Source organism: Pongo abelii, chromosome 13 (genome assembly GCF_028885655.2).
Source record: "Pongo abelii isolate AG06213 chromosome 13, NHGRI_mPonAbe1-v2.0_pri, whole genome shotgun sequence".
NCBI lineage: Eukaryota > Metazoa > Chordata > Mammalia > Primates > Hominidae > Pongo > Pongo abelii.
Window position 1 is genome coordinate 53,522,408 of NC_071998.2, and position 27,685 is coordinate 53,550,092.

Consider the following 27,685-nt stretch of genomic DNA (forward strand, 5'->3'; position numbering starts at 1 on the left):
GAATTTGATGTAGTTTTTCAGTTCTCTCGGTGTCATTTTGAAATCTAATATCACTGTCAGAATTATGAAACACTTAGCGGCTAGTTATCTTGATATTAAATCCAACCAACTAGAATCTGAGAGTAAACACACAGTTTAATTACTTTAATTGTTTTTTTCTTAAATCAAGCTTATCTCATAAAACCTGGTCTTTTGTTTGGATAATCCTGCTGACTTACTGTTATTATTTATTCTAATAATATACAGCAAACTGATTCTTAGTAAATTATGCCCCCAAATTAGAGAAACTTTTTCATTAGAAATATTAGAGAAACTTTCATGAGAAATAATTTCAATACAAGAATTAGGATGGGATACAACAATGTTCATTAAAGACAATACAGTGGTTGACAGCAGTTGTAGGAAGCATTTCTTAAAAACTGTGGAAGGTAAGCTATCATAACATCCCTAAACCAAGGTGTGTGGCCCGTTTCCTTGGTTTGGTAAAAATGCAAAAGAAAATCACTTCTGAATATTTACTACATCACTATTTCAATTTAGGGGGAACATGCTAAAGAAATTAACATAGGCTCAATAAATTGAGCACATAATGCCACACCCACCATCAAGATTGGCTCTACAGATATAGAACTGTAGGTATTTTCTAACTCTTTTGTAGCTGTTTAAATTAAATTTAAATACCAGAAGTTATAGTTGTGATGAAAATTACACTTGACTGTAAACTAGAAGTCTTAGGTTAAAAGAACACTCTTCCATAGCAAATTATAGTGTTACTGGCAGCATATATAAATAGCGTGAGAAAGTGACTATTTTCCAAACAAGTACCCATGGAAAAAATCATTTATATAAAGATTGTATAACTTAATATACTGGAATAGTTACAGAATTACATAATTCTAAGAATACCTTTACCCTTGTTTCTGAAGAATATTAATGTGAAAAATATTTTGGCATTAACTGGTACAATAATTATTTACCTGTTTCTTGTATAGAACCAACTTAATAACTACAGGGTTAGCTTATTTTTATGTGTAGTCAGAATCAAAATGGAAAACTTTATGAAGCCTCAATGAAAAGAAGTCTCTTGGAAACTTGGAATTTTATAATGTAGTCATCCCATTCTAAAAACAAGAATGTACATGTAGGATTCTTTATATAAAACTAAAAGATGAAGCATTTTAAAAATGTTTAAGAAAAGGTAGTTCACATCTTGTTTTAAAAAACAGTGTTAGAGACCCTTGATAAGAACCTACTTTTAAGTATGTAGTTAAGTTTTAGTATGAAAATCTGAAATCAAGCATATTGTATCATAGGCTATTTTTCAGTTGAAAGGTAGTAAAATGGAAGATCTCTTAACTGTGTTGCATATACAAATCCTTGAGGAGTCTTTACAAATTAAATAAAAATTAAACTTTCAAAAAAATCTAAAATCTTTTTAAAACCTAATTCACTGTCATTTTAGATGATTTCTGCATCCAGAACTATTAAAATGCTTTAAGTATAATGAATGTAAAAAACACTTCTTCCTTTTCCTTCCCTTCAACCCAAAATCAGAAGTCTTCAGTACAAAAGTTTCAAAAAAGTAGAACATACCACTAAAAATAAAGAAAGAAACTATTTTCTTTTTAATCAAAATAGCAAGTATTTTAAGTTTTGTATAAATAACACACACACACACGAAAAACCCACCATATTTTATTTTAGGTATGGTGTCTAAAGTGGAGTAGCAATATAACAAATGACAACAACGAACAACCCCTTATACTTAATTGGAAAGATGTAAGATGTATGCTCATTTTTCTTAAAGATACATATTATGAATTTTCTACTGGCATTCTTGAATAAAATTAAAAAGCATATTTTTTCACTTATTTACCTCATTTCCCCTCTAAAAAGGAAATCTCTTCTATGACTGCAATGCAAAGTTCTGAAACCCCTCAAATATACAGTCTTTAGGAAAAAATTCTTAACCTGCTGTACTTCTTAATAAGCTATCCATTTTTAAAAAACAATCTATTTTATGGCTTAAGCTTAAATTTAGTTAATGAGCATAAATCCCAGAGATCGAAGAATCTTATTGGCAGTCAGCAGCTCAAAGGATGACAATATTCCTGGCATTCTTAATCTCAAAATTTTAAAAGAAAACTGTTCACAGTAGTCTTACAAAAATTTGGAGATAGTTCCATTTAAAAAACACATTCACCACAAATAGATACAAGGCAAACCATAAGAAAATAGATTATATCTTTTGTAAGCTTGTTTCATTTCAAAATGTATTATTTAGGGTCAGGGAAATTTCCTATACAAATAAAACTAGACATTTGTTCCCTTTATGTGAAAAATATTTACAGTACATGGAACTACAAGCTAAAAGTATACACCTGCTTATAATGCTGGCCAGTGATATAAATGAACAAGGACACAAAGGTACTTATCCAATTATCTGAACATCTTAATTTGTTTGTATAGTGAAGTAATTATAGATAAACTATGGAAAAATTAGAAAACAGTATTAATGAACACCAGCCCTCATGTGTGTAAAACATCACACAAGATGCCAAGGTATTATACATCCACTGTGGTAAAAACTATACATACATATTCTGTGCATCTTTAACATTGCAAAATTTACATAATAATTTTTTCACGTCTCAAAAAGCTGAGTTGAAAAAGTCTATTTTCAACTCAAGAGTGATGTTAACTGACAATGTTTAAGAAACTTCTTACAAAATTCCTTGCTAAGGAATTCTCATTAATGTCTTACTGGTGGCCTCATGAAGAAAAACTTACTAAACTTTGAAAGTTTTGAGCAGATATTTTCACATCTTTGCTGGCTAGCATCATGATTTATATAATAATGATATATGTAATAATAGTCCACAGCAATGTGAAATGTAAAACTTTGTTCTATAAATCTACTTTGGTCTCAGAATGAAGGTCATTTCTTTCATCCAGCCATGTTATCCCTTATTTGATCCACTCGAAGAGCTAGATCCCTAAAGGAGGGGCGCTGATTTACATTATTGTTCCAGCATTCTGTCATGATCATATAAATCTGTAAAGGAGAAAATAAACCAAAATTAAATGAACACTAAGGGCCATCTTTTAGTTGGTGGAAGACATTAATTTTCAATACAGGGCACATGTCATAACCATGCCTTGTTCCACAGTCATCTGATTATGCTGTTTATCTGGAAGCTCCGCAAATTAAATTTCAGGAAGTGAACTGAAGTCCTTGAGTAAAAGTAAAAGAAAATGCATGATTACCGTGGATTAAAAAAAAATTGTTACCTCATCTGGGCATCCATCTGGTCTTGGTAATCTTCCATTATTCTTCAAAAGTTCTATCAAATGGAACACGATCATCTGTCCTTGTTTGTCGTTGCCAATCATACGCATAAATTCCTAAAACAAACCCACTTTCAATATTTTTTGTACATTTAATTTGTAGCAAAATTCCTTCTCAATTTCCTCCAGTCAATGGGAAAAAATTTAGTATATGTGTGCTTTTGTATGTTTTCAAACCTTTTCAAAACAGACTACTTTTAGGATCAAAAACATAAGGCTGCTAAATATGGAACTTCTATAATTTCCATTTCCATAGCTGTAATAAACTCAACACAAATCCCCTGAGAAGGGCTCAAAACACATGAACTAAAAACATATTTCCTTTGAGTTTTTTGTTGTTAAAAAACTCATATTTTTATATTACATTTCAATTGAAATAAAAAGTTGAATATAAAAGAGAATATAAGAAAAAATGAATGAATAAGCATAAATACAACAAAGAAAACTTTCATATGTCAAAGTTTATAAAATTAAAATCGAATTATAAGCTAGGAAAATACTTAAACATCATTTACTTATTTTCAATATAGATAGCTCTTATAAATTGGGAAAAAAAAAATGACCAATATAAAGATAGGCAAAGCACAGGAAGAGATAATTCACATATATACATACCCACCCTAAACACCCAACAAATATATAGTCAATGACATCAAGAAAAGAAATGCAATAGTCAATCACATTAATAAAAGAAATGGAAATTAAAATATATATAACTTCTCCCCTATCAACTTGGCAAAAGTACATAAAAATATAATAACCAATACTGGCAAATGATGAAATGTACATCCCTGTGCATTGCTGTTGAGATATAATCTGGCACAGCTTTTCTAGAAAGCATTTTGGAATTAAAAAAATCTTTAGTTCATAACTTATACTTTTATTCTAAGATATCAGAGATAAATATAAATATTTATGCATGAGGATGTTCACTATGTTCACTGAAGTGTTACTTAAAAGACTGAAGAATGGAAAATGATTGTTCAGACATATATAGCCTTATGATGGAATGCTACTCAGCAATTAGAAAACATATTTGCAGTACATTTTTCTAATACAGTAGATTACCCATGCTGTAATACTTCATGAAACAGCAGGAGAGCAAACTGCACAGTATGACCTTAATTTTATACAATAATATATATTTATATAAGTGAACTTTTATAAAAGTTATAAAAGTTTTATATACTTTTTTGTATATACTTTTATACACAAAATAAAAAGAAGCCTGAAAGGTAACACACCACAATATTGAGGTGGTCTTCTCTGAGTAATTGCATTAGAGAAGACTTTTATTTTTTCATACTTTTCCATATTAAAAAAAATTCTATGATGACCAAGAGAAAAAATACTTTGGAAGGTTTATTTTAACTTATGCAATAATTCCTAGAATGAATGAGCTTACTGGATTTAATAAAAGTAATATTAAGAGACTATACTAACTAGTTTCCCAATACCCCCTTTTTAAAAATTCAAGCTAGTTTATGAATAAGTTTGGGGTTATTTTGTTGGATATTGCCTTAAAAATAAGCAATAAAAGCTCTAAAGTGAGTCCTAGGCTTACTATTCTTTGGATAAATCCTTTCTCATGTTAAAAAAAAAAAAAAACTTGAATGTATGTTCTTGTTGATTTTGTCAAAGATCAGTTGGCTATAAATATGTGGCTTTATTCCTGGGTTCTCTATTCTGTTCCATTGATCTATGTGTTTTTTATATGAGTACCATGCTGCTTTGGTTACTGTAGCCTTATAATATAATTTGAAGTCACGTAATGTGATGCTTCCAGCTTTGTTCTTTTTGCTTAGAATCACTTTTGCTATTAGGGCTCTTTTTGGTTCCATATGAATTTCAGGATTGTTTTTTCTAATTCTGTGAACAAATGACATTGGTATTTTGATAGGAACTGCACGAATCTGCAGATTGCTTTGGGCAGTATGGGAAAGGACACCCTTTTCAATAAATGGTGCTGGTAAATTGGATTGCCATATGCAGAAGAATGAAACTGGACCCATATTAATCACTATAGAAAAATTAACTCAAGATCGATTACAGACTTAAATATAAGATCTGAAACTATAAAAATACTAGAAAAAAAACTAGAGAAAACTTTAATGGAAATAAGTGTAAACAAATAATTCATGGCAAAGACCTCAAAAGCATAGGCAACAAAACCAAAAATAGACAAATGAGACTTTATTAAGCTAAAAAATTTCAGCATAGCAAAATAAATAATCAACAGAATGAACAGAAAACCTGCATAATCGGAGAAAATATTTGCAAAGTTTGTATCTGACAAGGAACTACCATCCAGAATTTATAAGGAACTCAAGCAATTCAGCCAAAACCCCCTAATAATCGTGTTAAAAAGTGGACAAAGGAGATCAATAAACATTTTTCAAAAGAAGACACCCAAAATGACAAGAGGCATATGAAAAACTGCTAATCACTAATCACCAGAGAAATGCAAATTAAAATCACAATGAGATATGCCTTATTCCAGTCAGAATGACAAAAATAAGAGAAAAAATTACCACAGTGAGATATGTCTGACTCCAGTCAGAATGGAAAAAAAAATGAGAGAGAGAAAAAATAACAGATGTTGGCAAGGGTGCGGAGAAAAGGGAACTCTTATACACTGTTGGTGAGAATGTGCATTTGTACAACCTCTATGGAAAACATTATAAAGATTTCTCAGAGACCTAAATATAGAAGTACCATTCGATCCAGCATTCCCACTATGGGGTATCTACCTAAAGGAAAAGAAATCACTATATCAAAAAGATACCTCCACCTGTATGTTTATTGCAGCATTCTTCACAAAAGCAAAGACATGGAATCAACCTAAGTGTCCATCAGTGGATGACTGGATAAAGAAAATGTGGTATACATACAAAATTGAATACTATTCAGCCATAAAAATGAATGAAATTATGTCTTTTGTAGCAACATGGATGGAGGTAATTATCTTAAGTGAAACAAATCAGCCATAGAAAGACAAATACCACATGTTTTCACTTATAAGTGGGAGCTATATAATGTATACATATGAACGTAGAATGTGGAATGATAGACAATAGAGACTTGGAAGGGTGAGCCACTGGTGGGGTAGATGCTGAGAAATTATTTAAGGGGTACAATGTATGTCATTAAGGTGGTGGATACCCTAAAAGCTCTGTCTTCACCACTATGCAATGTATGCACATAGCAAAATTGTACTTGTACCCCATAAATTTATAAAAATCAAACGAACAAACAAAAAACTGAAAGTAAATAAAAAGCACACTGACCGCTGGTGGACTTTTACTCTTCTCAATGTATGTGAAAAGTTCATACAGAACCACTCCAAAGCTCCAAACATCTGAGGCCACAGAAAACTTGCTCTCTGTCAGTGATTCTGGAGCATACCTGTAATATATGAAGAACATTTAAAAGACAGTTACTTGATATGTGGACTCTTGATTTTACCTGCAAATCATTGTATAAATTTAAAAAAAAAAGTGTAGAGAAAAGAGTTATCACAGCAGGCTTGAGGCTTCTATGATTAAAAGGGCCTTTTTGCCTGGCACCTGTGAACTTAGATTTCAGGAGGGATTCCACAATTCCGTAAATAAGAGTGACTCACTATGCCTAGATTGTTTGTACAAACAATACGGTTTATGCTAACATCTACTTTTCTTCTGGGAGTCTGTAACTTTAGTATGTGCCAGAGAGTGCCTAATTTTGCTTTGTGTTATTTCCCTATAATGAATCATAACCATGAATATGGATATATGCTGAGTCCTGTGAGTCTTCCTAGCAAATTGTCAACCTGGGGATGGTCTTGGGAATCTCTGACATAGAAAGATAACTAAAATCCAAAGAAATTTATTTTTGTCTCTGTAGACAGCACCAAGGTTAACTGCAGAGTACCTTACTAAGAAGTGAAAATAAGCTGCTCTTTGCAAGTTAAGCTTTAAATGAATCCATATAAGTATGCTGGAGGAAAAAAAATGGTTCCAAGGCAAGACTTAAAGCTATAAAAGAAAGAACCTGTTAATCAGAAGAGGGGGTGACTATGAGAAGGAATACAGAAAGTAAAAAGTCACAGCAATGGTGTCATTGTTCACTCAAGTATTAACACTATCCAAGGAAAAGTTTTGGCCCAGTGGACTGTGAGTATCATGGTTCCATTGCTAAGTTTATCTTTATTATAGAGACAGCTAAAGAGATGTGTTTTAGACTGATGAGATTAAAAATGTGAATTACATAGATTTAATCTCTCCTTCAAAATCCCATTTAAGTTTCCTAATTTCCACAAATCCTTCCCTGCCTACTCCAGGTCTTATTGCCCTCAGGCCACTGATTCCTATAGTACTGGCAGTCCATACTACATAATTAAACATCCTAATGCTATATTCTTTTTATAGTTAGTCTTTACAAATTTTACATATCTAGTTATGTTATTATCAAATGTACATTAGTTTTATTCCACAAGGGGAATGCAATGTTCTTGAAGACAGCACTATTCCCTCACTCCTTGCAAAATATGCTCTTCCTCTGGTTTTCATATAGCACTCATTGTAATTTCCCGCACATTTCCACAGCTGTTTTTTTCTGTCTGTTCTATCACTTATGTAAGGGTAAACACAAATTTAAAAAGAAACAAAATTAATTCCCCCTGTTGAAAATAAGAAGAAAGACTCCTCCTTCTTTGTTCTTAGAGCATTCAGAAAACTTGTAAATTCTTTGTCTTTTTGAAATATATGTAAATCTTTTAAAAATCTCTTGCTTCAAAGCCTCTTGCCAGTTTTATGACCCATGAATGTCTTTCTCAAGAACCTGTAACTATCTCTTTGGAATACAGTCATCAAGGAAGGTAGCGCCCTTACTCCCAGTTTCTGTGGGAGTAGAAGCCTAACTTCAGCAGGAGCCTCCTTCCAAGCTGCAAAACTATCTCCTTCATGAAGATATGAAAAGTGTATTTTTCCTTTGTATAAAGCCAATTAGCAAAGTCACTCCAATTACCAAGTGAATTTAGAATAAACTACGTATGTGACAAATAGTGCTGTCAAGTCTTCTTACTTGAGGACTAGTTAATGTTTATCCTAAGAACTTGAATGAAAGGGGTTATATCAGGTTGGCTATATAAAAGGGTGAGATTTCCTTCTGTCTTTGCAAATCTCTTAGGGGACTGCTTGTGATACACATCACATCCTGCTCTAATGCTTACTCAATCATAAAATTATTTTCCTTCTATCTTTGTGGAAAGGTTTTCTGGGTTGGGAGATTTTGTTTTCAATTATACTTTCCCAACACTACTACTACTTTTCTGCCTCTTCTAAATTGAAGGTTTCCCAAGGTCTCATCATCAGATTTATTCCTCTCTTGGTTAAAAACTTTCCCTTATAGTATCATCCACCTATATATTAAAGTCTCCCAAATTTATAACCATATCTTTGACCTTTGTTTAGTGCTCCAGACTTTTAGAACATTTCCACATTAAAGATCTATAGGCAAACAGAATTCCATCCTCTTTCCAAAACTTGCTGATTATTTTCTTTCTTATGGAATAAATAGCATCACAATCTATTTAACTGCTCAAGTTGAAAATCTTAATTATTTTTGACGCATCTTTCACTCCAGTGTCTAATGACCAACTAAGTTGAAAATCTTAATTATTTTTGACTCATCTTTCACTCCAGTGTCTAATGACCCACTAAGTCCCTTTAGAGTATAGCTTAGAAATATCTCCAATCAGTCTCCTAACCCGTTGTTACAGTTTACGTCACATCCTTATCTCATGACTAGTACAGAGGTATTCAAACAAGGTGAAGAATAATGTACAAAGATCATCCAATGGGTACTTCTATAGTAAAAAGAGTAAAGGATCCTCCAGGAGTCCAAAATCCTGTTTCACCAATTTTTTAAAACATTTAAGCAGAGGCACTTTTTTCCCCCAGTTATTAGCATCAACCCCTAGGACATGTTATAACATATTGTTAGCTTAAAACAAAAGAGCCTTTTCGAACAAGAAAAACAATATAGATAACAAAGTTTCTTTTAAATGAAACTGAGTTTTTTAAAAAATGATATCATGGGCAAAATCCTGTGAATAAAAATTAAGTGAGTTCTTTCAGACTTCAGATTTAGTGTTTGCTATGTGTCTCCTCCAAAATTCAGGTGTTGTCAATGTGATGGTATTAACAGGTGGGGCCTTTAAGAGATGATTATGCCATGAGGGCTTCTCTCTCATGAATAGGATTAAGGCCCTTATGAGAGGCTTCATGCAGCATTTGGCCCCTCTTGCCCTTCCACTTTTGTCCACATGAGGACATGGCATTCCTCGTCTCTGAAGGATGCAGCAGCAAGGCTCCATCTTGGAAAGAAGAGAGCAGCTCTCACCAGACGCCTGAACCTGCCAGCACTTTTTTCATGGACTCCTAACCTCTAGAAGTGTGAGAAATAAATTTCTGTTCTTTATAAATTATCCATTGTCAGGTATTCTGTTACAGCAGCATAAAGGGACTAAGACAGTGTTTATTATTCAATAAGTTAGCTAAAACCTATTTTATCAACTCATATTCTAAAATATTTACATAAAATTTAATGAACTTCATTTCATTGTATAAAATATTTATTTTCTACTTGCAAATATAAAAATAAAACTATATGCTAACTGCCTATCTGATTTGCTTTTAGCAGTATATATTTTTTGTTTTCATTAAATACATATGAAAATTTTGATCATGAGGAAAAATAAGTTATTTCTGATTTTCATACAAGTTGCTTCTAATTATTCCCCAAAGTCATACATCAGAATTCACTTCATACTTCCCCCCTAACACATTTATTGAAGGAATAACCATGTCTTGTACCATATACCTTACTTCATAAGTTATAATCTTAGCCATATTTTACTCTGTATTATTTATTGCAAATTAAGTAATGAGAAATTATCTTATTTTCATAATATGAAATTAATTATGCCAGATATATATATCATCTTAAGCTTATCCTGACTGCCCTCATGGTTTTTTCACATGTATGGGCAGAGATACAGGTCCCAAAGCTTATATAATTTGAAGGTTTTTTTTAGGCTTTCATTATGACAAAGAATACAAAATTATACATGAAAGTGCATAATTTTCTATTTAAAATTAGAAAGAAAGGAACCTTGGAAGGAAGGACCTCTGGATATGCTTCATTGGCTTCATAATAAACATACCTCCATGCATTTATTCTGTCATTTGTTTCTCAGGTTTTAAAAAAATCACATATTATTAATATATTCAGTGACTTGAAAAATGAAGTCTGAGTTTTCCTGCCAGAAATTAAGTGATTTGTTTGATGCCTGGCATTACCAAATGGGTTGTATGAAGGACATTCTTCACAAAATCTACTCAACCTTTGAGGTAGCTGAAAGGTTTGCTATGTTTAAATCATATATTTAAAACATGATAAAATATGTTATTAATAATAATGTATTAATAATAGTCTGTTTTTCCAAACTTTTTGAATGTATTAGTTTAAACAAGGTACATCCACATGAAAGTGTAACATATAGTTGGAATTAATTTTAAAAACTTTTTGGTATACTTTTCAGAAATTGAGAAAACAGATGAACCTGATGACTGGTTAGTAAACTCATTTTTGAAAGTCAAGCAGTTTTAATTCTCTGCTTTTAATAAAACTGAAAAATAATGGATCGGATCAAATGAAACTGCCCAATAACAGATAATTTTTAATGGTATATTACTGTACTTTTTTCCTGCATATCTCAGAAGGAGTCATAGAAATGAATGATACTATTACAACAAAACTCCTTCCATTCCTGTCCACTCACTTACACAAACAAGTTTTCTTAGCGTTTACATCTGTAAAGTGCAAAATGCACACAGAATTTATGCTTAATCTTGTCTCATTATAGAAATAAATAATATTCATCCAAGGATATACAAACCAATTGGAGGGGAGGGATTGCTCCATTCACCAATAAAATTTTTAAAGCAATTATCCAAATTTGTTATTTACATTGCTTTGGGAAACTGTATCCTAGTAACTTCAGTGATAACCCAGAAGAAAAATGTGAATAGTTACAAGTTTGTTGGTCACAGGAAAATTTTTAATTAATTTCAACTATACATATTTTGGTTACAAAGAAAATAGGTGATCATAAGATTATCCAAATACAAAATGTAACATATTATGCAAAATTTGGAATGAGAAGGGAAGTGGGAATACAATTTTAAAGAGAAAAAGGAATGATACAAAGTTTGTACGAAAAAATAAAAGTCTATTCATACAATCTTTTTAAGTGGGTGATAAGTGGGTATCAAATTGCTGCACTATTTATTTGTTTGTTTGTTTGAGATGGAGTCTCGCTCTGTCGCCCAGGCTGGAGTGCAGTGGCGAGGTCTCCGCTCACTGCAAGCACTATTCAGATTCAGTTGGACACGTTTAAAAGATTGACATAGCTGTTATTTAAATGTCAATATTTACAGTACTTTAGAAAATACATTATAACTACTTAAACTTACAAAGAAAAAAAAATAGCTATCAATTTTAAAATGTGTAAGAGGAGTGGTTTTTCAAAATTCTTTTAGTGAGTATATATACTTAAAAGGTTTGAAAACCAGTGGCCTAGATCCTCATAAAATCTGTCTAATTAGCTGCCTCTCTACTATTAGCCCCTCGTTAATACAACGTCCCCTCTGTCGGTAGTTCTCAAAGCTTTTGATCTCAGGCTTCCTTGTATACTCTTAAAAATTACTGAGGTTGCCAAAAAACTTTTGTTTCCGTGAGTTATATCTACCAGTATTTACCATATTAAATATTAAAGCTAATAAAATATAAAAACATTTATTAATTTATTTAAAATAATAAAACCATTACCTGTTAACATAAGTAATGTATTTTATGGAAAATAACTATTTCCAAAATAAACTTTGATAAGAGTCACATTGTTTTACATTTTTGCAAGTCTCTGCAATGTTTGGTTAAATAGAAAACATATCTTGTTGCCTCTGGAAAACTATACTTAACGAAAAAATGAGTGAAAACAGCAAATAACATCCATTATTATGAAAATACTTTTTACTTCACAGACACCCTAAAGTCCCCACACTTTCAGAACTGCTGTTCTATAACAAAAGTAGAGCTATTTTTCTAAAATGTGAATTTCACCATGTTATTCCCCTGGATAAAGCCTCTAATTTCCCACCTTACGCACTGTCTCCTGAAGAAGGTCTGAACTCATTAACATGGTGTACTGGGCTTATGGTAGTCCATGTACGCTGCTATAACAGAGTACCTGACAATGGATCATTTATAAAGAACAGAAATTTATTTCTCATACTTCTGGAGGTTGGGAGTCCATGATAAAGGTGCTGGCAGGTTCAGGTGTGTGGTGAGGGCTGCTCTCTGCTTCCAAGGGGAGCCTTGTTGCGGCATCTTTTAGAGGAGAGGAACGCCGTGTCCTCACATGGATGAAAGTGGAACGGCAAGAGGGGCCAAAGCTGCATGAAGCCTCTTATAAGGGCCTTAATCCCATTCATGAGGGAGAGGCCAATTCAACCAATAGTTGAAATGTCATCTTAGTTATCTTACATAAATCTTCAGTTGAATTATTTGTACTGTTATGTTTTCCCATTACCTTAAGTATTGCACTTACACTTATTGCACTCAATTATTGTAAGTGCAATATTATACATTTGACTTTTCCTAATTATGAGCTCTTGAAGGGACTATGGGTAGTGGACCTGTCAGTTGAATTTGCCTATCACATCAAACTTTTGCTTTTAGTTCAGCCCTCCTACTAAGGGACAGTCCTTTTCTGATGCTAATCCTATCTTCATATCCCTAGCTCCTGTATAGTATTTGGAGCACAGTAGAGTCTTAATAAATATTTATTAGCTTGTATTCATTAAGTATACCCAAATATCTGAATCTTCATATAACTAATATTTTTTTATTGCCAGCTAATTTTATTTAACCTCTTTAATTTTTCATTCTGAAAACAATAAAAACAATTAAATTCATGTATCACTGGGGATATGGCCAAAACAGATGATTATTTTAAGATGAGTCTCACTTTTTAGTTTCACTCATACCCTAATAATAATTAGATGAAGGCAGTTCTAATGATTATCATGGGGACATTTCCTCAAAAAGTATTTTTAATATTATGAAAAATTTCAAACCTACCCAAATTAGAGAACAATTAATGCCAGATTAAAGCATTATCATGGTTAGGAAGGCTTATAAGCATGAACTCTGGGATCAGACTTTTTAGGTTTAAATCCTGGTCCAATGATTTACTAGTCATGCCACCTTGGGTAAGCTATTCAGTTCTCCATGCTTAAAACAGAGATAATAATCATACATGTTCTCCAAGGGTTGTTATGAGGATTAAATGAGATTATCCATAAAATGCATTTAGCCCAATGTAAGCCTACAATAAATGTTCACTGTTTTTTAAAAAAAATTTTTTATTATACTTTAAGTTCTGGGATACATGTGCAGAATGTGCAGGTCTGTTAACATAGGTATACACATGCCATGGTAGTTTGCTGCACCCATCAACCCATCAACTACATTAGGTATTTCTCTTAATGCTATCCCTCCCTTAGCCCTCCACCCCACAACAGGCCCTGGTGTGTGATGTTCCCCTCCCTGTGTCCATATGTTCTCATTGTTCAACTCCCACTTATCAGTGAGAACAAGTGGTGTATGGTTTTCTGTTCCTGTGTTAGTTTGCTGAGAATTATGGTTTCCAGCTTCATCTTTGTCCCTGCAAAGGACATGAACTCATCCTTTTTTGTGGCTGCATAGTATTCCATGGTGTATGTGTGTCACATTTTCTTTATCCAGTCTATCATTGATGGGCATTTGGGTTGGTTCCAAGTCTTTGCTATTGTGAATAGTGCCACAATAAACATACATGTGCATGTGTCTTTATAGTAGAATGATTTATAATCCTTTGGGTATATACCCAGTAATGGAATTGCTAGGTCAAATGGTATTTCTAATTCTAGATCCTTGAGGAATTGCCACACTGTCTTCCACAATGGTTGAACTAATTTACACTCCCATCAACAATGTAAAAGCATTCCTATTTTTCCACATCCTCTCCAGCATCTGTTGTTGCCTGCCTTTTTAATGATCGCCATTCTAACTGGCATGAGATGATACCTCATTGTGGTTTTGATTTGCATTTCTCTGATGACCAGTGATGATGAGCTTTTTTTCATATGTTTGTTGGCCACATAAATGTCTTCTTTTGAGAAGTGTCTGTTCATATCCTTCACACACTTTTTGATGGGGTTGTTTTTTTCTTGTAAATTTGTTTCAGTGATTTGTAGATTCTGAATATTAGCCTTTTGTCAGATGGGTAGATTGCAAAAATTTTTTCCCATTCTGTAGGGAGCCTGTTCACTCTGATCATAGTTTCTTTTGCTATGCAGCTGTTTAGTTTAATTAGATCCCATCTGTCTATTTTGGCTTTTGTTGCCATTGCTTTTGGTGTTGTAGTCATGAAGTCCTTGCCCATGCCTATGTCCTGAATGGTATTGCCTAGGTTTTCTTCTAGGGTTTTTTATGTTTGTTGGTTTGTTTGTTTGTTTTCTGAGCAGGCACTGTTTATTGGGGGTGGCTTCCTGGGGTCATTGCAACAGTGGACAGAAAGTCTGGCCAGCCCTTCCCACCACACAGCTGGACAGAGCCCTAGTGGGGAGGAAGGCAGGAGGACATTTAATGGGATTTACAGACACCAGTTACTTGACGGTCTGTGAGCCAGTTGTGGTCTCATGGACCACAGGGCAGATGAACTCATTTTTCTGTTCCCATTCAGCCCTGGTCACCTCCAGGCAGCTGAAGACTAAGAAGCCAGAGCCCTTGGTTTTGCGGGGCTGCATCGTGCTGTGCCAAGTGTCCGGGAGCTGCACCTCGTTGTACAGCCACTGCACCAAGATGTCTTTGGGCTAGAAGTTCTGGATCAGGCAGGTGAGGGTGCGCTTGTCCCGGTTCCTCGGCTCTTCTAGCGTTGCAAACACGTAGACCTGTGGGGGAGCACACGGGCCGCTGATCTTGGTCGTGGACTGCAGGTGGGGGTGGGTCACACTGCACTGGTAGGTCTCCCCCTTGATACAGTCTCTGGTGCCCACCAGCAGGGTGGACATGATGGTGAACGTACCATTACACTGCTTCTCTTGCCTTAGGATGACCTGAGCCACAGACTTCCCACTGGCCCAGGACCAAGTCAGCTTCACGTTCCCCTTGCTGGGTGCCAGGTCCACCACCAGACAGGTGATCGTGGGCAACTTGCGGATGAACAGGTAGAAGGGGCTGGGCCGGCTCAGGTAGGTGCTCACCCCTTGCAGGTTAGAATCTGCACAGTTCTTGGCACTGTCCTCAAAGGTGTTACCTTGATAGGTGACCTGGCAGGTGTAGGTGTGGTCGGGCAGCCAGCGCTTCTGGGTGAGGGTTAGCTTGCTTTGTGTGGAGGCCAGCTCGCCCTCCAGCATGGGAGAGGCGATGGACCAGTTCACATCCATGACCTGCCTATCCTCCAGCCAGGTGATGCTAATGGCACCTGGGTGTACCCGGAGATGAGGCACAGGAACTGGATGGTCGGGGGTAAGTGTCCGCTGCCATCACAGGAGGACTGTAAGATCTTCACGGTGGGCAGGGTGAAGTCCCTGGAGTAGACGCTGAAGGTACTGACCTGGTCTGCAGACCACAAAGTGTGTCCCACGCTGCAGGTGAGCATTTGCTTGGCCCACGCACCTGAGGCAGTCAGCTCGCTGGTGATGGTGTAATGGCCAGAGGGCGTGAGGGTGGTGGCTGGGAAGGTCACAGCGCTCCTGTTGAGGGAGGCTGTGTCCCAGGTCACAGTCACTGACTTCAGGAAGTAGCCTGTGGCCAGGCAGCCCAGGTTCATGGAGGTGGCATCGGAGGCAATGTCTTTGCAGCAGGGGATCAAGGGGAAGATGGATGGGCCCTGTGTGGAGGCGGGACAGTCAAGGTCAGCTGAGACTGGCCCACCAGGGGAGTCACCCTCTGAAGTCCACTCTAGGCCAGTCTGATCCAGCCTGGCCAAGGTCAGTCCAGGTTGTTTTTTTTTTTTTTTTTTAAATAACTAATGTTCTTTTTATTTTCCTTAAAAAAATTACGCTTAGGCACAATTTGCTGCTGGCTTTTGAAGAATAAGCCAAGTTTCCACAGTATCTCCCTCAAGTGATATGTTACGATTTCTCCACATTTTATAGTTAAGGCATTTTTTTCTTTTCTGACGAAGTGTATGTTTTGTTGCTTGCATTCAGGTTTTGTTTACTGAAAAAAAACCAAAGAGCTCCTGTCAGCCCAGACAATAGGGCCAAGACACAGTTTCAGGATCCATGGGGCAGGTCACAGGGTGACACAGTGGCTGAGATTCGGGGGCGGGGGAGGGAGGCCAGTGAGGGGTGAGCCGGGGTCCCAGGGAGCTCCTGGACCCAGCGTCACCTTCCTCACCCCCATCACTCACCTTCCTTGCCCCCATCTCCCAGCCTCATCAGGTCGGTATTGGCTCAGTGCTGACAACAGTTGTGTGAGGTGTGGATGTGGATGAAGCCCAGGGCCTCAAGTGGGTGTTCCGGGCCCAGCCGACGAGGCTGAGGGCGAGTGGCTCGTCCCACGGAGGCGTACCTTTCACATGTGCCCGGCGGGGTTGTGAGCTTCGCTCAGGCCCAGGTGGGCAGCTGAAAGCACCATCTGGGGGCCTCCGAACACGTGCCACACCTTCTCTTCTGGCCGTTTCAAACAGGCTGTTTTGGGATTTAGGTTCTGCTCTCGCACTTGCTGCTCCAAATTCAGGATGATCGAGACGGCCTGGTGCAGGATAAGCAGTTTGGTCTGGGGCTTCTCGCTGTTGAGGTGCAGTTGCCACATGCGCCCCAGCTCCTTAAGAGCCCTCTTCAGGGACCCACAGCCGCTCCCTGGCATTATTGGCCACCTCCTTCTCCCGCTTGGCCTTCTGCTCTGGGGGGAAAAGGTCATCTTCCTCCTCGTCCTAGTCTGGGCTGGTCCAGTCCCGGGGGTCCTTCAGCTCCTTCTTCTCCACTTGAGTGGTCAGCCGCCGACGTGTTCTCCTCATCCTCCTCCTCCCGCTTGATTTCGCCAGTGGCCTGTTCGCCCTAGCCCACTGTAGGAGTCGGGAGGCCAAGAGAGGTCGGGGAGGGCGCCTGGCTAGCTGGAGAGGGCCACATGGACGTGCATGAGGCTGGCGCTGCCCGCAGGGCCGTCCTCAGGGTGTTCGCCTCCAACCAGGCCTGCGTGCTGCCCCCACCAGCAGCATGGGGCCGGCGAAGCCCAAGGCCAGCGCCCCGTGGCCGGGCAGCAGCGTGTGCACGTTGCCAGCCGTGCCCACGGCGTGGCTGCAGAGCACGTGGATGCCCTCGTTCAGGTGGTCTTCTATCTTACTCTCCAGGCCGTGGAGACTCCCGTCGCAGCTGGGTGATAAGGCACCAGGGACTCCTGCTCCGGGCTAGTGCGACGTCCCTCCCAGGCCCTGGGGGGAGCCCACGGCGGTGGAGGGGCTGGACCAGAAGTTATTGCTTGAGTGATCCGGGAAGTAGATTGAGGTCAGGCCTTCCCGAGGGCATCCCCGGAGCTGCTGGCTGTGGTCCCTCGGGAGCCCAGGAGGCTGTCGGCCCCGCTGACAGGCGTGTGGCTGGAGACACCGCCATACACGGCTCCGGGGGCCAAGGAGAAGGTGGATGCAGCCGGAAGCCCCGTTCACTTCTGCTCGGTGCAGCTGGTAGCCCACGCGCTCGTGCTGGTGCAGGCAGCCAAACGTGCTGCTGCTGCCTCCGCCACTGCCCATAGGGCCGCTGCCGGGCGGGAGGGACGGGGTGGGGGATGAGCCCCTGCCCAGCATGAGGCCAAAGCCCGCCTGGCCCGGGGAACTCCAGACCTCGGCTTAGGGGTGCGGGGTGCAGGCTGCCATCTGCCATGTAGAAGAGGGCGGGACAGGCGCTGCTGGGGGTCTTAGCAGATGGGTAGGCGGCGGCATCCCTACCGTAGTCCTCACCTGAGCTGGGAAGGTACACCGAGGATGGAAGACCAGGCGGGACCTTCCCGACCTTCGTGGGCTGCGTGTCCAGGCCGCTGTCCGCCTCTCTCCGCCGGAGCTGCCGGCGTAGGAGGGGTAGTACTGGGAGGTTCCCTTCATGCCCGAAGGGGATGGGGTCCGGGGCTGCTGAGGGCCAGCTCGCCCGGCAGGAAGCCAGCCTGAGTCAGGCCGCGCACGCCTGCGTCTCTACCAAAGGAGGAATAGGTCCCGCTAGCTGCTCTTGCCTCCGAGTCCCGGTCCCAGGAATGTGAATGAAGAGAGGCTGCTGTGCGACTCAGCAAGTTAAGCGCCTTCGCTGAACGTCCAGCTGGGGTCAAAGGAGGAGCTGTTCTGGTCGCCGCTGCCCCAGGAGCCTGAGCTGGGCCAGTTCTCAAGACCTGAACCTCTGAATTGCGCCCCGGCCAGGGAGGCGGGCCGGCCCTTCCCATTGGCAACGGGCAGCGGGAACATCATGCTGAAGTCCAGGAGGTTACTGAGCTCCTTGTCTGTGTCCACGGACGCCATCCTCCGCGGCTGGTTCATTCTCTTGGGGCCAGGGCAGGCACCTCAGACATGGAAACCCTGCTGGGCGCGGCGGCATGAAGCGTCCCCCCCCACCTCCCCTGAACAAACAGGCGACGCAGCAGGGCCCCCAAGCGTCGCGCGTGGCCCGGGCCCTTCCCACCCCTGCATGGCCAGTCCGCAGAGCAAAGAAAATAACACGGGTACTACAGCCAGCAGTTAAGGAGGTGTCAATAAGAGTAATAGAAAGGGCTCAGGCGTTGGTATATGACAATATTTGTGGTTTCGATAAGGTCTTTAGAGTAAAAGCCTGTGAAGAAAGGCATATCTGTAAGTGCAAGGCTACCAATAATAAGGGAAGAGGAAGTGAAGGGTAAAGTCTTGAATAGTCCTATTTTTCAAATATCTTGTTCATCATTGAGACTGTGGATGATGAAGCCTGAGCATATAAATAATGTAGCTTTAAAAAAGGCGTGGGTGCAGATGTGAACGAATGCTAGGTGTGGCTGATTAATGCTAATTGTGACTATCGTAAGAACCAGCTGACTTGAGGTGGAGAATGCTATGATTTTTTAAATATCATTTTGTGTTAGAGCGCAGATTGCTGTAAATAAGGTGGTAATAGCCCCTAGAGATAATGTAAAAGTTTGGGTTCAGAGGTTATTTTCTATTAAAGGGTAGAAGCGGATGAGTAGGAAAACTCCTGCTACAACTATAGTGCTGGAGTGGAGCAGGGCTGAGACGGGTTGGGCTTTCTATGGCGGATGGAAGTCAGGGATGGAGGCCGAATTTAGCTGACTTTCCTGCTGCTGCTAAGAGAAGGCGAATTAATGGAAAGGGATTAGAGGTAGGGTTTAGAATGAATGCTTGTTGAATCTCTCATGTGTTGGACGAAAAGAGGAATCATGCTATAGCTAAAATAAAACCAATATCGCCTATGCGATTGTGCAGGACTGCTTGGAGGGCTGCTGTATTAGCATCTGCTCGGCCGTATTGTCAGCCAGTTAGTAAGAAAGACATGATTCCTATACTTTCTCATCCAATAAAGAGTTGAAAGAGGTTGTTGGTGGAATATTGGAAGAATACTGTGATGAGGAAAATATTTGAAAAATTGATTAATGTTAGGGTCTGAGTTTATATATCATATTGAGAATTCTACAGGTAACAGTGCTACTGGGATAAATATTATGGAGAAGTAGTCTAAAGCTTAGTGACAGTTTAAGAGTTTGGATTGTCATTCAATGTCAGTTTGAGATAATGACTTCTTGGTCTGTATATATAAACGTTGGGATGAGGCTAATGGTGAAGGCGCATGTGATGGCTATTTTTATGTAATTTGGGTATGAATCTTTTTTTGTAGGGTTTGACTAACGTAATAATTGGTGTGATTAAGGGGATTAGGGCTATTATAGTAGTGGAAAAATACATATTTGTTACTTTTATTTGGAGTTGCACCCATGTTTTTGGTTCCTAAGACCAACAGATGACTCCAATCCTTTAAAAGTTGAGAAAGCCATGTTGTTAGGCATGGGGGCGTGAGTTAGCAGCTCTTGCATACTTTCTCGGTAGATAGGAAGTTGCAGGCTTCTATTATTAGATCCACAATTTAATGTTTTGGTTAAACTATAGCTACAGCATGTAAAGCCCATAATAATTTTAGGATTTAGGATAATAGAAGAATAGGTGTAACATGTATAAATATTAATGTATTTTCTCATGTAAAGGAAGGTTTAACTGTTAATGTAATATGTAAGTGTCCCTCGTTGTGTTGTGATTGGTATATGTAGGGAATAGAGCGCTGTAATTAGTGTATTAAGTCCTGTAAGCATAATAGTGATGTTTGATCAGGAGAATGAAGCCATGATCACAAAGAGTTCCCTTGCTAGATTAATGGTAGGGGTAAGGCAAGATTAGTGAGATTTGCTAGAAGTCATCATGAGGCTATCAGTGGAAGGAGTATTTGAAGGCTTCAGGTAAGTAATATGATTCCGTTGTGGACTCACTGGTAGTTGGAATTTGCTAGGCGGAATAACAGAGATGAAGTGACTCCATGGGTAATTATAAGGGTGACTGCACCTGCAAAGCTTCAAGGGGTTTGGATGAGGAGAGCTATGATGACAAGTGGTATATGGCTTACAGAGGAGTAGGCAATAAGTGATTTTAGATCGGTTTGTTGTAGACAAATGGAGCTTGTCATAACTATCCCTCATACGGATAGTATGAGGAAGGGGTAGGCTATATATTCTGTTAGAGGGCTGAGGATAAGGGTAAGCCGTATTATACTGCAGCTGCCTAGTTTTAGGAGTACCGCTGCAAGTACTATTGAGCCGGCAATAGGGGCTTCTACATGGGCTTTTGGGAGTCACAGGTGAAGTCTGAATAGAGTTATTTTTACTATAAAGGCCATAATACATGCTAGTCATATAAGATTATTGGATCAAGAGGCTAATAGTTCTTGGTCAGTAAATATCATTACTAGCATATTTAGTGAATCTGAAGTATTTAAAATGTAGATAAGTGTAACAAGTAGAGGAAGGGACCCTACTCATGTGTAAAATAGGAAATATGAGCTTGCATTGAGGCGTTCTGGTTGGTTCCCTCAGCAGGTGATAATAATTAGGGTAGGAATTAGTGTGGCTTCAAAGAAAATATAAAATATAATTAGTTCTGTGGCTGTGAATGCTATAATTTTAAAAAATCTGCAGGGAAATCAATATAGAAATATAGAGCTTTTTTTGTGGGGGTGATTCATTGAACAGTTAATATTGGCTTGCTAGGATTATAAGAGGTAATAGGCTGTTGGAATTAGGAGGGGTGACATCAGCAGATCAGAAGAGAAAACTAGTGAGAAGTTGGATGAGCTATTGTTGAATTGGTTAAAAAACAATAGGGTGATGAGGCTGATGAGTAGGCTGTGGATGGTCATGTTAATTCAGATTATAGAATTTTTAGAGAATCATATTATTGGTAACAGTATAATTGTTGGAATAATTTTTAGCACTGAAGTAAATTTAGATTTTGTGTGTAATCTAGGCCGTATGTGTTGGAGACTGAAACTAATAAGGCAAGGCCCACTGCGGCTTCACAGGCAGCAAATACTAGGAGGATAATGGGTATTATAGATGCTAGAGTAAAATGTATATTTAAAGTTATAAGGGTAATTATGATAAATATTGACAGTATTATGGCTTCTAGGCACATAGGGATGATAGTAGGTGGTATTGATAGATTAATTTTACCAGTAGTGATATGGTATATGCTAATATAATGTTGATGTAAATAGAGGGCATTTGGTAAATATGGTTTATCATAATCTAATGAGTCGAAATCATTTGTTTTGACTTAAACTATTTACCAATTCAATTCAATCTAACCCTTTTTGAGTTCTTTTGTAAATTAAGCCTAGGATTAAAATGATAACTAGTATAAAGGCTGTGGTGATTATTGGTGTTAGGTAATTTGTTTGGATAGCTCATGGCAGGGGTAGTATTAGAGCGATTTCTACGATGAAGAGGAGAAATGTGTTGGCTACCAGGAAGAATTTTATGGAAAAGGGGAGGCAGGTGGAGGTTATTGGGTCAAATCTGCCTTCATAGGGGCTGGATTTATCTACATAAATATTAATTTGTGGAAGTCAAAATGTAATTATTAGTAGTAGTAGGGCCAGTAAGGTGTCGGTTACTAAGGCTAGTGTCAGGTTAATTAATATCTTTCAGATATTATCAAAACTAGTTGATTGGAAGTCAATGGCACTCTTTATACTAAAAGAGTAGGATCCTCATCAGTAGATAGAGACATATAAGAATAGTCATACTACATCTACAAAGTGTCAACATCAGGCAGTGGCTTCAAAGCCAAAGTGGTGGTTGGATGTAAAGTGATGTATATATATTTTTATTATACTTTAAGTTATAGGGTACATATGCACAATGTGCAGGTTTGTTACATAGATATACATGTGCCATGTTGATTTGCAGCACCCATTAAGTCATCATTTACATTAGGTATTTCTCCTAATGCTATCCCTCCCCCTGGGCCCCTTTGTGTGATGTTCCCTGCCCTGTGTACTCATTGTTCAACTCCCACCTATGAGTGAGAACATGCAGTGTTTGCTTTTCTGTCCTTACGATAGTTTGCTGAGAACGATGGTTTCCAGCTTCATCCATGTCCCTGCAAAGGACATGAACTCATCCTTGTTTATGGCTGCATAGTATTCCATGGGATATTTGTGCCACATTTTCTTATCCATTCTATCATTGATGGGCATTTGGGTTGGTTCCAAGTCTTTGCTATTGTGAATAGTGCCGCAGTAAACATACGTGTGCATGTGTCTTTATAGCACCATGATTTATAATCCTTTGGGTGTATACCCAGTAATGGGATGGCTGGGTCAAATGGTATTTCTAGTTCTAGATCCTTGAAGAATTGCCACACTGTCTTCTGCAATGGTTGAACTAGTTTACACTGTCACCAACAGTGTAAAAGTGTTCCTATTTCTCCACATCCTCTCCAGCATCTGTTGTTTCCTGTCTTTTTAATGATCACCATTCTAACTGGCATGAGATGGTATCTCATTGTGGTTTTGATTTCCATTTCTCTGATGACCAGTGATGATAAGCATTTTTTCATATGTCTGTTGGCTGCATAAATGCCTTCTTTTGAGAAGTGTCTGTTCATATCCTTTGCCCACTTTTTGATGGGGTTGTTTTTTTCTTGTAAATTTCTTTGTAGATTTTGGGTATTAGCCCTTTGTCTGATGGGTAGATTGCAAAAATTTTCTCCCATTCTGTAGGTTGCCTGTTCACTCTGATGGTAGTTTGTTTTGCTGTGCAGAAGCTCTTTAGTTTAATTAGATCCCATCTGTCTATTTTGGCTTTGGTTGCCTTTGTTTTTGGTGTTTTAGTCATGAAGTCCTTGCCCACACCTATGTCCTGAATGGTATTGCCTAGGCTTTCTTGTAGGGCTTTTATGGTTTTAGGTCTAACATTTAAGTCTTTAATCCATCTTGAATTAATTTTTCTATAAGGTGTAAGGAAGGGATCCAGTTTCAGCTTTCTACATATGGCTAGCCAGTTTTCCTAGCACCATTTATTAAATAGGGAATCCTTTTCCCATTTTTTGTTTTTGTCAGGTTAGTCAAAGATCAGATTGTTGTAGATGTGTGGTGTTATTTCTGAGGCCTCTGTTCTGTTCCATTGGTCTGTCTCTGTTTGGGTAGCAGTACCATGCTGTTTTGGTTACTATAACCTTGTAGTATAGTTTGAAGTCAGGTAGTGTGATGCCTCCAGCTTTGTTCTTTTGGCTTAGGATGGTCTTGGCAATGCAGGCTCTTTTTTTGTTCCATAAGAACTTGAAAGTAGTTGTTTCCCATTCTATGAAGAAAGTCATTGGTAGCTTGATGGGGATGGCATTGAATCTATAAATTACCTTGGGTAGGATGGCCATTTTCACGATATTGATTCTTCCTATCCATGAGCATGGAATGTTCTTCCATTTGTTTGTATCCTCTTTTATTTCATTGAGCAGTGGTTTGTAGTTCTCCTTGAAGAGGTCCTTCACATCTCTTGTAAGATGGATTCCCAGGTATTTTATTCTCTTTGTAGCAATTGTGAATAGGAGTTCACTCATGATTTGGCTGTTTGTCTGTTATTGGTATATAGGAATGCTTGTGATTTTTGCACATTGATTTTGTATCCTGAGACTTTGCTGAAGTTGCTTATCAGCTTAAGGAGATTTTGGGCTGAGACGACCGAGTTTTCTAAAAATACAGTCATGTCATCTGCAAACAGGGACAATTTGACTTCCTCTTTTCCTAATTGAATACCCTTTATTTCTTTCTCTTGCCTGATTGCCCTGGCCAGAACTTCCAACACTGTGTTGAATAGGAATGCTGAGAGAGGGCATCCCTGTCTTGTACCAGTTTTCAAAGGGAATGCTTCCAGTTTTTGCCCATTCAGTATGATATTGGCTGTGAGTTTGTCATAAATAGCTCTTATTATTTTGAGACACATTCCATCAATATCTAGTTTATTGAGAGTTTTTAGCATGAAGGGCTGTAGAATTTTGTCAAAGGCCTTTTGTGCATCCACTGACATAATCATGTGGTTTTTGTCATTGGTTCTGTTTATTTTATGGATTACGTTTATTGATTTGCAAATGTTGAACCAGCCTTGCATCCTAGAGATGAAGCCGACTTGATCGTGGTTGATAAGCTTTTGGATGTGCTGCTGGATTGGGTTTGCCAGTATTTTATTGAGGATTTTCACATCGATGTTCATCAGGGATATTGGTCTAAAATTCTTTTTTTTGTGGTGTCTCTGCTAGGCTTTGGTATCGGGATGATGCTGGCTTCATAAAATGAGTTAGGGAGGATTCCCTCTTTTTCCATTGATTGGAATAGTTTCAGAAGGAATGGTACCAGCTCCTCTTTGTACCTCTAGGAGAATTCGGCTGTGAGTCCATCTGGTCCTGGACTTTTTTTGGTTGGTAGGCTATTAATTATTGCCTCAATTTCAGAGCCTGTTATTGGTCTATTCAGAGATTCAACTTCTTCCTGGTTTAGTCTTGGGAGGGTGTATGTGTCCAGGAATTTATCCATTTCTTCTAGATTTTCTATAGTATTCTCTGATGGTAGTTTGTATTTCTGTGGGATCGGTGGTGATATCCCCTTTATCATTTTTTACTGCATCTATTTGATTCTCCTCTCTTTTCTTCTTTATTAGTCTTGCTAGCAGTGTATCTATCTTGTTGATCTTTTCAAAAAACCAGCTTCTGGATTCATTGATTTTTTGAAGAGTTGTGTCTCTATTTCCTTCAGTTCTGCTCTGATCTTAGTTATTTCTTGCCTTCTGCTAGCTTTTGAATGTTTGCTTTTGCTTCTCTACTTCTTTTAATTGTGATGTTAGGGTGTCGATTTTAGATCTTTCCTGCTTTCTCTTGTGGGCATTTAGTGCTATAAATTTCCCTCTACACACTGCTTTAAATGTGTCCCAGAGATTCTGGTATGCTGTGTCTTTGTTCTCATTGGTTTCAAAGAACATCTTTATATCTGTCTTCATTGTATTATTTACTCAGTAGTCATTCAGGAGCAGGTTGATCAATTTCCATGAAGTTGTGCGGTTTTGAGTGAGTTTCTTAGTCCTGAGTTCTAATTTGATTGCACTGTGCTCTGAGAGCCAGTTTGTTGTGATATCTGTTCTTTTACGTTTGGTGAGAAGTGCTTTACTTCTATGTAGTCTATTTTGGAATAAGTGTGATGTCGTGCTGAGAAGAATGTATATTCTGTTGATTTGGGGTGGAGGGTTCTGTAGATGTCTATTAGGTTCACATGGTGCAGAGCTGAGTTCAAGTCCTGGATATCCTTGTTAACCTCCTGTCTCATTGATCTGTCTGTTATTGACAGAGAGGTGTTAAAGTCTCCCATTATTATTGTGTGGGAGTCTAGGTCTCTTTGTAGGTCTCTAAGGACTTGCTTTATGAATCTGGGTGCTGCTGTATTGGGTACTTATATATTTAGGATAGTTAGCTCTTCTTGCCCAGTTGATCCTTTTACCATTATGTAATGGCCTTCTTTGTCTCTTTTGATCTTTGTTGGTTTAAAGTCTTTTTTTTCAGAGACCGGGATGGCAACCCCTGCTTTTTTTTTTTTGCTTTCCATTTGCTTGGTAGATCTTCCTCCATCTCTTTATTTTGAGCCCATGTGTTTCTCTGCACATGAGATTGGTCTCCTGAATACAGCACAGTGATGGGTCTTCAATCTTTATCCAGTTTGCCAGTTTGTGTCTTTTAATTGGGGCATTCAGCCCATTTACATTTAAGGTTAATATTGTTAGGTGTGAATTTGAACCTGTTATTATGATGTTAGCTGGTTATTTTGCCCGTTAGTTGATGCTGTTTCCTCCTATCATCAATGGTCTTTACAATTTGGCATGTTTTTGCAGTGGCTGGTACTGGTTGTTCCTTTCCATGTTTAGTGCCTCCTTCAGGAGATCTTGTAAGGCAGGCCTGGTAATGACAAAATCTCTCAGCATTTGCTTGTCTGTAAAGGATTTTATTTCTCCTTCACTTATGAAGCTTAGTGTGGCTGGATATGAAATTCTGGGTTGCAAATTCTTTTCTCTAAGAATGTTGAATATTGGCCTCCACTTCTCTTCTGGCTTGTAGAGTTTCTGCTGAGAGATCTGCTGTTAGTGTGATGGGCTTCCCTTTGTGGGCAACCCGACATTTCTCTCTGGCTTCCCTTAACATTTTTTCCTTCATTTCAACCTTGGTGAATATGACAATTATGTGTCTTGGGGTTGCTCTTCTTGAGGAGTATCTTTGTGGTGGTCTCTGTATTTCCTGAATTTGAAAGTTGGCCTGCCTTGGTAGGTCGGGGAAGTTCTCCTGGATAATATCCTGAAGAGTGTTTTCCAGCTTGGTTCCATTCTCCCTGTCACTTTCAGGTACACCAATCAAATGTAAATTTGGTCTTTTCACATAGTCCTGTATTTCTTGTAGGCTTTGTCTCGTTTCTTTTTACTCTTTTTTCTCTAAACTTCTCCTCTCGCCTTATTTCATTAATTTGATCTTCAATCACGATACCCTTTCTTCCACTTGATCAAGTTGGCTAGTGAAGCTTGTGCATGCATCATGTAGTTCTCATGCCGTGGTTTTCAGCTCCATCAGGTCATTTAAGGTCTTCTCTCCACTGTTTATTCTAGTTAGCCATTCGTCTAATCTTTTCTCAAGGTTTTTAGCTTCCTTGCG

The 27,685-nt window shown here is 38.6% G+C and overlaps 1 protein-coding gene and 1 pseudogene across 5 annotated transcripts in view; both read right to left on the minus strand.

The window, feature by feature from the left end:
* Positions 1–1,676: 1,676 nt before the first annotated feature.
* JAK2 (Janus kinase 2) overlaps positions 1,677–27,685 on the minus strand; it is a 143,938-nt gene continuing 117,929 nt past the window's right edge. For 4 of the 5 annotated variants that reach the window (XM_054519394.2, XM_054519396.2, XM_054519395.2 and 1 more), the window contains exons 22-24: positions 6,636–6,753; positions 3,292–3,405; positions 1,680–3,055 (exon numbers count right to left, since the gene is read on the minus strand). In XM_054519394.2, coding sequence (XP_054375369.1) covers positions 2,948–3,055; positions 3,292–3,405; positions 6,636–6,753 — 340 coding nt within the window. In that variant the 3' untranslated portion in view covers positions 1,680–2,947. 5 annotated transcript variants of the gene reach the window in all.
* Positions 12,300–27,434, minus strand: LOC129047849 (transcription factor E2-alpha-like; annotated as a pseudogene).